General features: G+C 49.6%; 1 protein-coding gene across 2 annotated transcripts in view; it reads right to left on the bottom strand.

Moving 5' to 3' along the window:
• Window positions 1–17,209, bottom strand: part of WNT7B (Wnt family member 7B) — a gene marked incomplete at both ends in the record, with an annotated part of 93,616 nt that extends 76,407 nt beyond the window's left edge. The window contains one exon of one of the 2 annotated variants that reach the window (XM_079536944.1): window positions 17,139–17,209. In XM_079536944.1, the coding sequence (XP_079393070.1) occupies window positions 17,139–17,209 (71 nt within the window). Of the gene's footprint in view, window positions 1–11,377; window positions 11,461–17,138 lie in introns of those variants that run through there. The other variant, XM_079536943.1, reaches the window with a different exon arrangement.
• Window positions 17,210–17,436: the final 227 nt, after the last annotated feature.

Genomic DNA, 17,436 nt, shown 5'->3' with positions numbered 1-17,436 from the left:
AATGCCGGCTAAGATGCCAGGGTGTGTATTTACCCTCTGAGAGATCATTTTGTATCACACCACGTGGATCTGCCACCTGCCATCTTCCAGCGCCTGAATCCTCTACTACACAGTAATGAAAATGAAGCACTTCAAAGGGTGAAATGCACACTGAAAACAACAGATCAATGTAGAATTTAGGTTAATAAATACTGTTTTTCCTACTTTACAGAAATTATTCTGGGAAACTGTGTGGCTCGGGGGATGGGTATTGGGATATGGAGCCTTTCATCGCTGATCCAAACATGACCCAAGTCAGTAGTGATCAAAAAATGGTTACCATTTGGCAGATGCTTTGTGGCCTAGAGTATTTGAAATGAGTTGATGGTCTTAATCCAGTTCCCAGTGGACAACTATCCACATCACAGAAACCACCGCCACAATTGGCACCCTTATTGGCAGCCTTAGCAGGTTGGCCAAGGATTAAATAAGTACAGAGAGCGAGCCACCCGCTGATGCCTAGCTAGAGGTTGCCCCTCTAGGTCATGGATGAGACATAGAGATGGGGTGGAGTGGGGAAGCACACACACCCTCTGTTTGTGCTGTGCTGGTTTGCGGGTAAGGAGAAGAATTCATTTTCCAGAGCAGTGATTCAGGCACCCTTCATAAGCACTATATTCTTGTGCATGAATTTGAATATGAATGGAATAGAGACTTCAAAACAGAAGGACTTGCAGGATCAATTCTTAAAAAATAAAAATAAAAATAAATTTTAAAAGGGGTTAACTAATTTCCAGGGAATTTATCAGATCCAGTGTAATTATACTGGTGTTGCACTTCAGAAAATGTGTACAAGTAACCTGCGGAAGCAGCTTCAGTTTGGAAACATTCCTTTTGTTGTGCTATGTTGTCAGTCATCACTTTAATTACCTCACAAGGTGTCTTAGAAGGAACACAATCCATGCCAGCTACTGTCAGCAAGCTAATGCTGATTTCCAATTAGGTATACAATGGCAACTATCATGTAAGCAAAGATGTAATAGGCCTCAAAAAAACGTATCGGGCAAGATGAAGAAAAGCAAACAGGTCTTTTGTTAGCATTGAAAGTGCTTTGCTTTTCCAGAGAGGTAAAATATGCCAGGCCCCTGATTTACCTTTACCCAACAAAGGAAACCTTCCTTAGTGAGCTGATGGATTTTGCCAAGTCTTTCCAATAAACAGCAAAATGCCATGAGGTAAGGCCTGCAGCATTTCAGAAGAAGGTTGGATGGAGACAAAATTTCAATTTACACATGCAAGTCAGCACCTTGCCTGGCTGAACACAGGGCAAAGATCACAAACATTGCCCAGCACTGAGGTGTGAGACTTCTCCCTCCCTGCAGCCAAGGTGAGCATGACCAGACTAGGAGCCGTAGTTCATGGCAAGCAATGACTGCTCTGCCCAGACAAAGACACAGGGAGTAAATGCTGTGAGCTGGAGGCCCCATTTCTTATTCACCTCAGTGGCAGCCTGAGAGTCTCATCATCCACCAGACACTGTCACACCAAGTCGTTAATAAGAAGGTGGAAACCCATCTGTTAGGTATTCTTCGCACCCTGACTGATTTAATGCCTAGCCTTCATACTTGCCTGTAGCAGGGATGAAATGCCAGTCAGCCTGCAAAACCAAGGCATTTGCTATCTACAAGAAGGAGCCGTCATTTGATCTTTGCAATTTGGTCATTCCTCATCTATTTCAGGCTTTATAGTCCTCTCTGTAAGATGAAAATTCCGTAAGGTAAACATGGCTAACTATTAAAGGTTCCCTGTCTGTGATACACCTTCTGCCTGCTCTTGGGGAGTTATTTCCACTTGTTTTCATTTGCACCTGGAACGGGAAGGCCCAGGCTTGGGAGCAAGCACAGAACCAAACAATGAGGAGGAGCTCTGCCTACCAGCAGCAGGGATCCTACTCAGCACATCACCCTGCCTAACCTCAAGTGTCCACAAGCTTCTGCCACACCAGCACCTGCCAGGTGTGAAGAGCACACTTGTAGAAGTACTTGACCTAAACTCTGCAAATTTCCTAATTGCAGTAAGACAACACTTGAGGGTGTGGTTAGCACAGAAATTACACTCACGGACAGACTGGGAGTGCCTGGCTGCATCTCCTTCCTGTCTTGCCCCTGAGGCATGAGTATCTCAGCTGGTGCCACCTGCCAAGCCCTGATGAGGGGCTGGGCTGAGAGAGGAGCACAGCACATAAGGGCTGGCACACCGGTGCATTCCTTAAAATCCTGTATTAGCACTGGGATGATGCCCTTGCTCTGCTCAGAAGCATAGCTACATTCGAGTTTACAACTCAAAGCATCCTGCTGGGAGTTTTCGAAATGTTCTGCCCTTTTCTCCCAGTAGAGGACAAAGCAAAAGCAAAACACAGGCTTTATAGCTTCCAAAGGGCTCTGACCATAAAAACAGCACAGAGACTTCAAAGTATATCTAGGTGAGGTCACACTGCGCATGTTGCCACTATTTGCAAGTCCTTGTCACCCTTCATGTTCTTTCTCATCCCCAGCTCAAGGTGTAAAGCCCATCCTCCACAATGAGTGGCTGGGTGCCAGCAGGAGAAGTCAGAGCAGACCCTGGCTGTGCCAGGCCTGCCAAGCTCCTCAGGAGCAAGAGAGATACAAAACACAAGACAAAGCCGTGAGCCCAGAGGTAAGTTACTCTCGGTCAAAAGGATCTGTCTGGGGAACAAACGTATGGAGATTAGACTAAGCCAGAGCTTAGTGACCTTTAGGTCATAGTGCAAGAACTTCCCCGTTGATACATCTTTTACAACATAACTGGTGTGACATTAACAACAATAACTCGATCCCATTCTACCCTCAGGAGCACCCACTCTTGGCACAGCTCCCCATGGACAGAAGGGAGAGGAATAAAAACCTCCGGGAAGCCTATACGGGATGTGCCAGTCTCCTTGATGCAGGTAGTGCTCACATGCTGGGGTGGGAGGTGCCAATAAAGAAAGGCAACCCAACACTGTAAAACTAAGTCAGGTACCCCTTAAGGCCGTGGGACTGGAGAAAAAGGAATATACTATGAATCAGATGAAGCCATGTGACAGCATCAAAATCCACTGTATCTAAGCTACTTTGTGTGAGCTAGCTGTAGCCTATAACAGTAGGGAATGGATTTAAGCCTTTTCTGCTCCTGGCTCCCTGTAGTGTCCTCCACCCAGAAAAACCCTCCCCAGTTTAAGGCTCAGCACAACAGGTCTGATTCAGAAATGTTCCCCTTCCTCTTCACTCCCCTTCAATTTCTCTCCCTGAGTCACTGGACTACAATACAACTTTAATGTGGAAAGTTTTGTGGGTATGTTTTGTTTTCTTTTAAGTTCAGAAAAGAAAAGGTACAACCAGAGGGAGAAAAAGAACGAAAGCATCTCATGGTTGAGAGGACTCTTTTAACCTCAAAGTCACATGGCTTGCTGGCCAGCAGCCAGGGGAGTCATGAGAGATGCTGCCATCCCTCCATGCTCCTTAACCATGTCCTGCCTGCCACCAGCCAGTGCCCCACAGCCTGGTATCACAAGCTAAAAATGTGTCACCTTTAGGGAGGCTCTCCCCAGCTGGAGATGCCCTTGGACATGCAGATATCTCCCCATTGTGCTGGGAATGCTCGGGTGGGCACTGGTCCCACAGACACTCAATGCACTGCCTGGCAAACACTACTTCCCACCCCAGAACAAGTGAAATAATCCCTGCCCCACTCATTTGAGTGCTAGGAAGCCTAATTTGCTTACTGCTTAGTGCAGTCCTTGCATGAAAGCAACTATTACTAAATAGCAGTCACATTTTATAAATACGTCTGACTTCAGAAAGATTAGGAGGGTGAATATAATATCCAGGCCCAGAACTGCAGTGCTTAAAAATTTAAATTTAGTGCTCTTCAAGTTGTTTTCCAGGCCCTACACGGAGGCAGGCAGGAATTTCTATCCTAATGGCATATGCTTCTTTCCAGGTGCCCTGTACATAACGGGCAGGTGCTTTTGAAATGCTTCTCCCTCAAAAAACTAAATAAGGTTTTGTTTTTGTGTCAGCTCTTACTAGCGCCAGATACAATGATTTTTTCAACAGTCCGCAGAACTGATTTCTAGCTGTCTGACATGGAGGAGTAGCCTCTTAGTTTACCTTCTGCTGCATATTTCTGGAAAATATGGCCACGCTCCCTTCAAATTGTGTAATGAGGCAGCTTGTGCTGAGCTGCAGGATGGATGCTGGGAGAAGCAGCCCTGGGCTTGCTTCAGGCATGGTTCTCCATCAGCTGCAGGAGAGCTGTTCCTGCTTTGTCAGCTCACAAGATGGGTTACAGCCTCAGGAAGAGAAACCCTAGACCTTCAGAGCTGAATAGATGAGACCTACACTGGTGGTCAAACAGAAGGAAACCCTTCTGGAGGCCTTTTTTGGGACTCCGGGCATGCTCTGGTGGGAGTAAATCATCAGCATTACCTTTACAACTTGTACCAAAGCCACGAACACGCCAGTAAAGTCCCCAAGCTTCAAGCAGTTTTCAGAAAAGGTGTCATTGGTGAGCAGCAGGGTGGCCCTACCTCGGATAAGCAATGTGGGATGCAGTGGAGTGACCAGTGGGCTTGGTGCCACTTTACAGGGGAAAGATCTCCTGCCACATGTTAAGTGCCTGAGGCTACATTTTGCCCTCGGTTGCACACTTGCTATACCACTGGATGTCCCTTTTCCTAATTACTTAGGAGCTCAGGGTGAAACTTGACCTTGTACACAAAGCTGGAACAAAGACCATGTCACCATGATGCTTAAGTGGGATTTTTGCAGAAGCATGGATTTTATTCTTTGTGGGTTTCTGCCACAAGGGAAATCTGATCCACAGGCATAGGCTGAAAAGAAAATAGATGTACAGCACTGTAGCTGTGAAGTGGGTACAAACTGTATCCACTGCTATAACTATTTCCAGAGAAAGATACAATAGTTCTCTAACTTGGCCTGTCTTCAGATTTTCTAAAGAAGGTATGATCAGCTATGAAATATTTAACAGGAGATAATTATCTTGCGGTCAAATCCTCGTAGAATCAATATTTTTAATGGTGAGAGAAAAAGTTTTGTTCATAGCTGTCTTAACTTCACAAAAAACTGTCTCTACTGAACAAAGCAGCACTGAACAAGTCAGCAAACTTGCAGTTAATTGCACTATCAAGAAAATGGTATTAAAGAGGAGAGACAGGACAGAACAGAACATGGAAGAATTCAATTCAGTGCTTTGTACGAAGGTTTGTCCTAACAGTGCTCGGGCCGTAACAGAAGAGAGAAGTCACAGAAATACATTGCATATGGACAGAGAAACTCACCAAGAACATTCTCCACTTCTCTATATCTAGGATTTCTTCGCATTTGCACCACCTGAAGTACTTGAAATGCTCCTTAGTCGTGTGTTTTAGCAAGAACAAATATGTAAGAGCTGTCTTGAAGTACCACCAAGTCCTATGCATTCTTTCACAAAGGAGGGAAAACATATCCATCTACCTTCAGGGCAGGGCTGAAGGGAAAGTAAAAGATGTGGGGAAGGAGCCAATAGCCCCTAAAGGACTAGAGACTGTTCTCCAGCAGCCTGCCTCCGTGGCTCTGCTTCCAGAGCACGCCTGAGCTCCTGTTCTGTCTTAGCTTCACTTTGCATCTGTCAGTGTCAAGTTTGCTCACTGTTTTCACAGGTGCACAGAAAAATCCCAAAAGTCATGGATATTTTGTTCTCATGCATGGACATTTCAGTCACAGTTCTCATGATCAGAGGCCAGTCCTCATGCAATTCTTACATGTAGAGTGTGAATGTCATACTATGGGAGTTATGGGCCTGATTTGGTGTGGGTTGGAGCAATGCTATTCAGAAGGGCACTGAAGCGTCAAGGAGGAAAGAAGAAAAAAATAATGAGAAGAATCAATCAGACAGACAGACCTGGAGTTACAAAAGAGTGTCAGGTAGCTAGCAGGTGTTTCACCAGCATGAGTGAAAGACTGCTGAAAGTCCATTGTGGGCAAAATGACCTGCAGAGGTTCTGGGCTGAAGAAATCAGGCTTGCAACATTAACCAGTTCTGCAATGCCTGGTGTCAGCACGTCTGCAAAGCACCTTTGATCTAGAACTGGTACTCAGTTTCTGCTGTTTGTGGTGAACTGGGAGGGCTATGGCATTAAGTTGTGGTGTTTTGGGGAATCTCAGCAGCAGGATTTCAACCTGAATTTTGCAGCTGCATGCTCTGAGAAAACACTTGGCACCATCATACCTTTATCATACCACATTATGAGGTATACATGGTATATTTTTTCCATTGCATAAATGTGTTTGTCAGTCTAACTATATAATTGCAGCTTTCTTTGTCTGGCTCTCTAACACCTCCTTTGAAAGATTGTCTTCTGAGGGATTGGCCTTGTTGCCTGCTTAATGTGCTAGCGTATCTGCTTTTAATCTGACCTGCTCATCTGAATATTTAATGATGCTTTGTACCCACCTGCAATATTACGTTAGTATCGCAACACATGTAGTAATTCCAGGCTGTCATCCTACACATTCTGGATTCTGCCACCTTCTCTTATAATTACTTGTCATGACTTCTTAAAATTTAAGATGTGCTTGAAAAGGAATCCCCAGAACCTTCTTGCTTCGAAGTACTGAGAACAGGGGGTACATCCAAACACACCTGAATTCAGGGCTATCCAGAACAGGTGTGTTTGCCCTGAAGCAGGCAGGAAGGAGGGAGGCTACCCACACACTTATCAGACCCCTTGGTTTTAGACAGGGAATTTTCATTTGCGCATTTTGGAGAAATGGTAAACTATCTTCTAGAGTCATATCACTATCACTCTTCTGGTTTTATGCGGCAGCTTCATTAGAAGGTTCTTTAGGAGATCCCCAAAACAGTCAATACGCTTTCAGGGTTCACCTGTTCTGAATCTAAGCCAACACATCTGCTGGTAGGCAGTACAGTTGAAGTTTCATTCCAAATCCTCTTCTAAATAAGTATTATTACAGTTCAATGTAAAAAGAAATTTTAAAAAAGAGGAAAAAAAGCTCTTCTAGCACTCTGGATGCTGCACAAGTAGAGGCTGAGAGCAAACTTGCCCTAAAGCACGCACAGCCCCAGCAACAAGATGAACACGGTGGAAGAGCAGGGAAATGATGGATTTACACCACAACCCGGGGATTGAGTCATGGACAATCCTGTTCTGACAACAGTAGGTTTTAACTCAGAAGCCAGCACAGCTCTGGTCTAACCAAGATGAGAGGAGGGGGCCAGATGATGACTCCAGCTGTGACAGTTAATGTGAGATCATCAGCCACACTGAGGAGCAAAGCAGAGATGTTGTGCCACCATCCCCTTGATCCTAGGAGCTGAGAGAAACTCACTCTTCTCTGTTTGTGCAGGTCCTTCCTACACTGCCCACATTCAGAGACAAGCTTCAGGGACCATCTAATGAGTCCTAATCTTTAGGAATTAGGCCTGAGTCCTTTCCTGTAGGCATATGAAGAATATGTGCTTCTTCTAACCCTCTTCCCACAAACAGGGAGAACTGTGAAGGAATTATAGGAATTATAGAATTGTAAGGAAGTGGCAGCACCAGCAGATAAGATCCAAAACATGCAGTCATTTTTCTCCTTTGTCTTGTAATCTGCCTGTAATATCTACTGGCTAACATACATTATTTGCTGCATTATGGTCTTAGAATACTTAGCTGCTCTGAAGACTACTATGCGCACACACTTTTACATTCTATTCCCAATCACTTTTTAGCAAATAACAGAATTAACTCTGTTTACGCATGAGCAGATAATCCCTGAAATAAGCTTCTTAAGAGCCAACTCTCGTGCTGCTACTGAAGGCACCCAACCCTAAAGATGAGCAGTGAAAGCAGAACAAATGGAAAGCCAGAACAGCGCTGTCTTCTTCAGATGAAGCAGCTAAACACATATCTGTGTACAGACACACAAGCATTCAGACATGCACTACGAGAAGCAGTGCCAAACACTATTATATATGATGTACATAATCCTGTTTTTTATATATTTATACTAATTACCTGGATATTATTAAATGGCAGCTGTATACTTTAAATATGTAATTGGATTACCAAAATACGTCCAGAGCGTTAATGTGCATCAATCACTCGACTGCCGCCTGTTCTATCCAAAGTCCCTTTGCTTTTTTGAGAAGTCGGACACTGATCGCTGCTGGTTGTAACAACCTTCTCAGTGCCTGAGCACACAGAAGATGATCGCTGTACCTCAGAGCGTGCTTAAAGCACAGGAATCGATTTTAGAAAGGGCCCTTTTATATGTTCTTTAGGCTAATTCTGGGTATAGTCTGCAGTAAATTCGCTTGTTTCGCGACTATTGTGCCCAATCGCGGGTGCCTTTTTCACTCTGCACATCTCACAGTCACCGTTGCCTGGGACGGACTCTGCTCTCAGCCCTCCGGCGGGGCAGGCGGGTCGGGCCGGGCCGAGCCGGGCCGTCATCCCGGGGGGACCGGCAGTTCGGAGGGAGGATGCAGGACCAGCAGCTCAGAGGACGAGCACGGCCAAGAGAAGACAGAGAACTTGGGCAAATGACCTGATGGTCCACAGGAGCTTACAGACTAGTGGCTCGGGAAGCATCCTCCTTTGCAGAGAGAACCAGACAGATAATGCTCGAACGGGCTCTACTATGCTTTAATCTTCTAAAGCTACCATTAGTAAGCCAGAGAAGTCTATTTACCCACAAGACAAACACCGCAAGTCCGCTAGGCTTTTCTCCATTGAGCACCGAAATAACTCCTCGTTCTTTAACCCCCGAGCACCGCGAAGTGCCCGCCTCGCTCCGGGGCCGCTCCGGGGCCACTCCGGGTCCGTGGGGCCGGGGGCTGCCGGCAGCGTCCCACGGGTGATGATGGATGGACCGGGAGACGTGCGCCGGTGCCGAGCTGCGCTTTGTCGCCTTTCACCTCCTGATCCCTTTCCCTTCTGCTCTGCTGGGCTGCAATAGCTCCGCGGCCTCGGCCTCGGTGACCGGGGGCGGGCAAGGGGAATCTTTATGTCCCCTCGCCGAGTTCTCATGGGCGCGGGGCAGCGCTCAGCAGATCCCTGAGCAGCTAGCTCTAAATAAAGCAGCCATCGCTTCCCTTGTATTTCCCCTCAGCAGTCGCCTTAGTATTATTATTATACTTCTATAGCTTTTGCTTTCGGACCTTATAATTATGTCACACAGCAAGGGAAACCGCCAGCATCCCGGCATCTGGCGTGTGGTTTAAAACTTTTGTTTCAAGATCCGAACTATTTATAGACGGAAAACTCTGTAGGATAGTAATTTCCTACGGTTTTGAGAAAAAAAAAAAAAAGAGAGAAAGAGAGAAAGAGAGAAAGAGAGAAAGAAAGAGAGAAAGAAAGAGAGAAAGAAAGAGAGAAAGAAAGAGAGAAAGAAAGAGAGAAAGAAAGAGAGAAAGAGAGAAAAAGAGAGAAAGAGAGAAAGAGAGAAAGAAAGAAAGAGAGAAAGAGAGAAAGAGAGAAAGAGAGAGAGAGAGAAAGAAAGAAAGAAAGAAAGAAAGAAAGAAAGAAAGAAAGAAAGAAAGAAAGAAAGAAAGAAAGAAAGAAAGAAAGAAAGAAAGAAAGAAAGAAAGAAAGAAAGAAAGAAAGAAAGAAAGAAAGAAAGAAAGAAAGAAAGAAAGAAAAGAAAGAAAGAAAGAGAGAAAGAAAGAGAGAAAGAGAAATGCTACGTTTGTATTAGAAGGGTATATTTATTTATTTATTTGCTTATTACGGCTTTTTCCTCCTACTTGAAAAAGCAGAGAGCAGTGCCGTCTCTTTACAGGCTGTTGGGTCGCCTGCTGGGCTGTGGAGGGCAGCGGGCAATTCGGGCTGATAGCAGCATCCTGCCGGATCGACCCGAACGCAGCTCCATAAATCAAGCGCCCTTAAAAATCAGTAGCGATGGCATGTGCATTTCATTACGAGTTACAAACATAGGAATACGCGTTTCGTTTCTTTTTACGTGTGTGTTTATTCCTGCTTTTCATGCATAGTGCTGGCTCGTACTTTTCCCTAGCCCACAATACATATATATATATGTATATACAGAAGGACTCTCACACACGTGCTTGTGTGTGTGTGTGTGTGTGTGTGTTGCCTGCATGTATACAGAAACAATCGGTCGGATGGGTGGATGTGTGGGTGCATAGGTAGGTAGGTAGGTAGGTAGACAGATAGGTAGGTAGGTAGGTAGGTAGACAGACAGACAGAAATCCACATGCACCTCAGAGCTCAAATTATACACCCACCGTGAACTGAAAGGTCTTTGTTCGGCGCTGGGGCAGGAGCTAGCAGAAACCCTCCCGGCCCCGCAGCGCAGTTGGACGTGGGGCCGGGTGGTGTTGGGGCAGGAACCTCCAGTGCGGGACAGAGTCCTTCGGGCACAGCCCGCTCTCTACCCGGAGACACCTGAGTCGATCCCTAGTCCCCTTCCGCAGGGCACCCGGCCCCCGGGGAGGCACTCACGGAAGGGAGCGAGCTCAGATTGTCAGCTAGCTCCGGCGGCCGGGACCACCGCCTGCCCCAGCACCTTCCCTACCCCGCTGCCGCTTCAAAGCGTGCTCACGCCTTGACTGGAGCACGGGAGCGCTTGACAGCTCCCCGGCCGCCCTTCCGAGCCTTGGCTTGCGGCCCCGGCCTCTCGGCTCGGCTCGGCGCGAGGACAGCGTACCGCAGCCCCATGCCCCCCTCAGCCGGCGCCCGGCCCCAGCCCCGCGGCAGCCTCTCTCCGCAGCCCGCACTGAGCAGCCCGATAGCTTCTCATCCACCGCACCGTTCGATACAGATATAGATATTAAAAAAAAAAAGAGCCCGAAACTCCTTGCAGTCCCACCCACCGACTCTGATTTCCCCCACCCCTACCTCCACCCCCTTCCTCACAAGGAAAACGTCCTGGAGCCGGCTCTAACTGCGGGACTGCAGATCCCTCCCGAGCGAAAAGCACCCGGCCGGCAGCGAGCGCCTCCGCCTCCGCGCCGCCCGCCCGCGGCCGCAGCTCTCCCGGGCTGCGCGTCCCGGCGCGGCGCCGCGCTTCCCCCGCCGGGAGGAGGAGCCGGGGCCGGAGCCCCCGAGGGAGTCGCGGCCGCCCCGCTCCCCGCCGACCCCCGGGCAGCCCCGGGAGTTACCTGGCGGGTCCCCTTCCCCTGGCACGGTCCGACCGGCACTGCCAACACCGCCATCGCCATCACCATCCTCACCACCACGCGCCTCGCGGAGCTGGCGTGTCCCGGCTCCCTCCGTGTGCGCGTCGCCCCTAGGTAGCTGGCGGGGCCATTTCAAACAGAATTTGCAACCAAAAAAAAAAAAAAAAAAAAAAAAATCTGGATCACTTACAGGTAACTCCCACTGGTAAGGATGAGGAAAATCTGAGGGTAATACACTGAGAGTAACACACTGCGAGATGAAAAAAGGATCATGGCTGAGTCCCGTTTACACTCTTGGAGTTCGCTTCCTTGGTTATTCCTTTCTGGCCCCCCCCGGTCGTAACTCCCCACCCTTTTTGGTGTCAGCTGTGCCTTGAATCTGAGTTGGAATCCAGTCCCTTGGGCTTGGGGGGGCTTTGTTTGTTTGTTTGTTTGTTAGTTTGTATTGGTGGGGCTGGTATTCCCCTGGCGCTAATGCTGCTCCCGGGGCAGAGTATGTGCTGCTGCTGCTGTTCTCGCTGCTGCTGCTGCCTCTGGGCTCCTGCCTGTCATGTCTCAGTGGTTGGAAGTTGTTACAGTGGGTTCTCGTGTTGGAATGAGGATGGTTTAAGGGATTTGGATGGCAGAAAGTGCCTCTCTCTCTCTCTCTCCCTCTTTCTGCAACTCTCCTGAGACTCGGGGCTGCCATTGGGCAGTCAGTCGCTGCAATCCGCCTACTTTTTTTTCTCTCCCTCTCTCCCCCCCCTTTTTTTTTTTTTTTTATTTAAAGGAGAGGATGACAATGGCGCGACACCGCTCCAGCCCCGGCTGCAACTCACCCTCACTGCCCGGCCCAACCCGCTCCGTGCACCCCACTCCCGGCGCAGCGCTCCCCGGGGACACTCCGCGGGAGGAGCGGGCTGCTCTCCTGCTGAGAGTCGACCGGGACAGTCGGCAGCTCCCGGTGAACGGCTCAGTAGCGGACGGTGAATGGCTCTATTGGTTCCCCTGAAGAGCTCCCGCAGGCTCTTGGTTCTCGTTGCCCCCCGTGTTGAAAATTAGATATCAGGGGGCTCTGTCCAAAAGAAAGAAAGAAAAAAAAAAAAAAAAAAAAAAAGACATGCAAGTTGCGGCAGCCCGCCTGAGTGAGTGAGTGAGTGAGTGAGTGAGTGAGTGAGTGAGTGAGTGAGGAGTAAAGAGTAAAGGCAGCTCGAAGCTTCATAACGGGGCTGGATTCCGCGGGTGAAAGGGAAGGAAAGCATTCGGAGAGAGCTTTCGGAGCCGTTTCTACTCTCCCCTGCCTCCTTCCCAGCCGGGCGCTCCCGGCAGGTCCGTGCCGCTACCGGGCAGAGGCCGCCCGCCCCTCGCCTCTCCGAGCCCCGCGGAGCAGAGCTTGCTTGCTCCTCCTCCGTGCCTCGACGGCCCCTTCTCTCTTCGGGTGAGCGACTGCAGTCCTGGGAGCTGACGGAGAGACGTGCTCCGGGATGCCGGGGTTTAAAAAGGAAGCCCGAAAGAGGAAAGTGCACCGTGGAGAGTTTAGCTGAAATACAGTCGAACTGAACGTTCAGCGGGCTCCGACAGACCCTCGCTCTGCGGGGATTGAGGAGCTCGTCTCGGGTTAATTGCGTGATGCCTGAGGGAGATCTCTTGGCCGAGAGCTCTTCCCAGCACCCCGGGGTGACCTCCCCGAGTCAACCAGTCCCTGCACACGGCTGCTGCAGGCTCTGCGGGACAACGAAATATTCCTTCGGATGGAACCGCAGCTGCAGAATTGGTGTAAAAACGTCGTCTTTCGCCGAACACCCGATAAGGATCTCCTCGGGGTTCTGTTTCATTTAAGCACTTTCATCTGTAAGCGCAGTGCGTGCGTGTGCTGGAGCCGAGAGTGTCATTGTAGGAAACGCTGCTGTTGATTAACATCGGGGGAAGTTGAAGCCTTCCAGCGATCACTTACAACCCTAGAACTGTCTCCTTTATTTATAATTTCTTAAAAAAAAAAAAAAAAAAAAAAAAAAAAAAAAAAAAAAGAACAAACCTAAAATCGACGTGTTTTTACCTCTTTAAGTGCGTATGTATGCATATATCCGTAAACCTCGAGAGCTACAGGGCTGTGCGTCCCCTTTGCTCCCCGTCACCTCTCAGACACATGAAGCGGCTGCGGCAGCGTTGCCGAGCGCCAGCTGGATGGAGAACGGGGGATGAGGTTTGACGGCTTATTTCGAGCACTTGTTCGGCATCGCATATATTTTAAATGGGCATCTGCTTTGAAACACGTGCCTGAGGAAAAAGAAAAAATAGAATAGAACTGAATTCTAAAATCGAAAAGTAGCTGCTGGCGTTGAAGCACCGGGGGGTGAGGACGCGGGCTATGATCCAACCCAATCCAGACGACGGTGCTCTGCCATTCCCCACAGTTTCGGGGTGAAGAGGGATTTTTCCACAGCCGAATCGTGGAGTCCGAGGAATCTCGTATGGCATCAACCAAATCGAGCCGTTCCCTTTCGGGAAAATATTTTTTCCTCAAAAAATGGGAGATGTTATTGCGTCGGAAATTTAATAGTAATGATGCTGATAATGATAACGTGTTAGGTTCTGTACGGATTCTTTCTATATGTGTGTCAGCTCGGGACAGAGAAGTACGCTTGTTCTGTCAGATTCTTGGTGTAACACTGGACGAGCCAATATTGTCGGTAACACATCACCTGGGTACTGCCACTTCTTCTTCCCCAAACACGTGTATTGCGGACAGAATAAGAGCAGTACGGAACTGGAACGGTTGCCTACTCCCTGCGACAGACTGCAGATGAGGCAGAGCGGGCATGAAAAAACATTTCCCTTTCCGTTCATCTCTTTTCAATTGCGGGTTCTCTCTGACCCCGAAAAGCGCCGTGTGCGGCAGCAGAGCACGTCGGCAGCTCGGGACACACGTCCAGTCTGCACCGCGCTGCCCTTCTTCCTGCTGACAGCCGCCACTCCCTGCATCCCGCACCGCTGCGAGCTCAGCGCAAGGGAGAAGGGGGCAAAGCTGAGCAGCGTGCAATTAGCGGGGTCGGGTTGGAGGGGGCGGGAGGTGCTGGGGCCGCCTCCCCCGCCCCGAGGGGACTCGAGAAGATGGGTATTTCGTTGAGGCCGGGCGAGCCGGCAGGAGAGATAAAGGGGAAAGGGCGATTTGCCCCGAGTCCCGCAGTATCTACGGATTCGTCCTTCCGAAGGTCCATCGCTCACCCTCAGAGCATCTGCTGTCATTTGCATCTGTGGCACAGCTGTGATTTGTGACTTCCGATACATCTATTAATTAAACTGGAGCTGATCGCCCTGCGATCTTCGCAGGCGAAATTCCCGTTCCAATACAGCTATTACCGAAGTCAACGTGTGAGCGCTGCAGCCCGCTCCGTTCTCCCTACCTGCCCCCAGAAACGTGGAAGGCAGACTGGGCGCGGGCAGGTACACCACCTCGCACCTCATCCTCCTCGGCAAAATGCAAAATGGAAATGGGAATAACGACAATTCCACGTGAGGAAGGGAGGAAGGAAGGAAGGAGGATCCCCTGAGCGGGTCTCACTCTCTCCTCCCACTTGGAAACAGCGACTTTCCTGTGCCACACTCCCCTGGTCCCCTGCCATGGCACCACCAATCTGCTGCTCCTCTGCTGTGCACACAGACAGCGGTGTTTTTATTGCTCCCCTCCCCTGGGCTCGGGGTTGCCCCTGTCCAGCCAGGAAGCGGAGTTCTTAGCACGTTTTATTAAGAGAGGAACACGTGCTCCGTAGCAAATGAAATGACCGCGTAACTCCTTGCTATCTCCATCTTTACTGTGCAAGCTAAACAGAATACACTGGAAGACAAACTACGTTTTGTCTCAAGTAACTCCCCTTTCTTATGCACACAGCTCACCAGAAAAGGTATCATTACTCTAAGAAGATATGGTTTCAACAAAGTGATTGCTCCAGTGGCTGATGAAAGAGGAAATAATTGCATCCTACATGCTCAGCCTGGTGGTAGCCCTGGATCTCAGAGAGAATTTCTCTCCTATTGTTCAAAGAAAGAGAAGTATCCTCATCGCCTTACAGTCACGGTGATGGATCTGATGGGATTCCTGTAAGGGCTTTCACTGTTCCTGCCGTCCATTCAGTTTTGCTTCCAGGCTCAGTTCAACAACATTCTTGTGATTTTTTTTTGCTCCAAACCCCTTTTTAAAACAGCCACGCTCATTTTCTCAAGTAAATCTGCATTCCACCCTGTAAAGTGTGCCGAATCTTCTGTTTCCTTTAAAAATAAAACAGCAGCGAAAGCGAGCACTGATACCATTACCCCTTATTGTGCAAACCATTTTCTTTGAGCTCCTCTGTCCCCCGGTGATTTGGAGGAGAATGTGCCTCACGAAGCCCTCCGGCTACTGGAACTGATTAGGTGCCCTGATCGTCGTGGTGCTTAATTTACGGGTACGCAGTCCCACCAACCCGCTTCTCGCCCCAATCCACGTCATTCTGGAAGACGACAGGGAGGATCGCTCACAGCTAGGATGACAGCGGGAGATATTTGGCCCGAGGCCAAATAGCAACCTGTCTCTAGCAAGCTGATTTGGGGCGCAGGGGCAGGGCAGTCGGTCCTAGAGGCTCAGCCGCGGGGCGGGCTGAGAGCCCTGCCCAAATGACGAAACGTATAGCTGGATAGACGGACGAGCGAACGCAGTCCGGCCGGTGCTTGCCGAGCAACCTGCCGGGGATCCTCCGGCAAAAGAAGGGCAAAAGCCGGGCTGGGGAGGGAGCTCCGGCTGAAACAACGCTTCCCTTCTCGTCCCTAGAAGCCCCGTTTAACACCCCTGTATCGTGTGACCTTAGCCCCCCGCCGCTCCGTTCTCCCTCCTGCAGTGCCCCCCGGCAGCCTCCTGCTCCCCGGGCCGCTGCCAGCAAGGCCGGGCTCCGCCGCGCTCTGTGCAGCGGGCTGCAGGCGGGCAGAGACGGGCGGCCCCGCGCCCATCCCCGTGCCGAATCGGGGTGCCGCGCGGATGGGCCTCGCCGCTCAGAGCTGCCCTTTCGCACCTCTTCTTCCCTGTGTTGGCTTCGAAGCGGGAAACAAGCGTTTTCGGATTGTAACTCACCTTATGCATTCTTGATCATTAAAAAAAAAAAAAAAAAAAAAAAAAAATCCCGCAGCTATGCAAAGACAGGATCTTTAAAGGGTTTGTAGCTCGACAGGTAAGGACTCGGCTGGGGCTCAGGAATGTGGAAATTCAACTCAAGTCAGCCTACTGCGACGAGCAATATTAATAAGGGCATACAGGTAAGGGGGAGAGTCAGAGGGAGAAACTTGGCAACTGCAGTAACAGCGCGATCTCGCTCTCTGCGATCAAATAACGAGGAGCAAAGCCCGGGCTGCCCACAGCCCTCCCGGCGCGCCCGGCCCTCAGCCCGCCCGGCCCGGAGCTTATCGCGGGGGCAGCCGGGCCGCTTGTCAAGCTCATTTCAACACGTCCGCCTGATGGATAGAAAAGCAAATTGTGTCTAGGCCTGCATAAAGCAAATCCCTGAGCGCAGGTTCAGAGCAGGGATTCCCCCTTCTCCCGCCCCTTTCTCCTTTTTAATACTTAAGCTCTGCTCCATTGTCTCATCAGCAGCGGCTGAGTTAACTCCGTCAGGCTTTTTTTTTTTTTTTTTTTTTTTTTTTTTTTTTTTTTTTTTCTGTCTGAGAGTACTGTACGCCAGAGATAATACTTAAGGTCGCTTAAGCAGCACAAAAGCAGAGGGCTCCGTGCGGGCAACGCCGCTGCAGTGCCCATCCCCGGGAGCGGAGCGCGACGCGGAGCGGCCCCAGACTGCGCTGGGGCTGCGCACGGGGAAAGGGGCGGAGGGAAACCGTCGCTTTCCTGCCTTTTTCGTTTGCTTCGTCTTCTTTTTCCGTCTCAACGCTCTGTTCGCAACTCCGCAATAACGTGACCCAAAAGACAAGGTTTGTCGTGCGCGAGGACTTACCCTAATTTGACATAGATGACTCCAAAGCATAAAAACACGTAGAAAATCCACTTCCGAAAGTTTCTGTGCATGATCTAGAGAATGGACTGAGCCATAAAAATTGCACAAAAAGTCGAATTGATCGTTTCGGTTAAATCCCAGTCAAGAGCGTTTCGGAAGCTGCCCGGGAGCAAAGCCGGCCGAACTGCACAAAATCAGCGGCGTGCAGACGGGCAGCTCTTCCCAGAGCCATGGTGACAGAACCTGGCTCGGTACTAAAGCTACAGAGGGAGGAAAACAGAAAGAGCTGCTCAAAACG

This window comes from Tetrao urogallus, assembly GCF_951394365.1.
Source record: "Tetrao urogallus genome assembly, chromosome: 1".
In the NCBI taxonomy this organism is placed as follows: Eukaryota; Metazoa; Chordata; class Aves; order Galliformes; family Phasianidae; genus Tetrao; species Tetrao urogallus.
The sequence above is the reverse complement of the archived record's forward strand: the minus strand, read 5'-3'. Positions and strand labels throughout refer to the sequence as shown.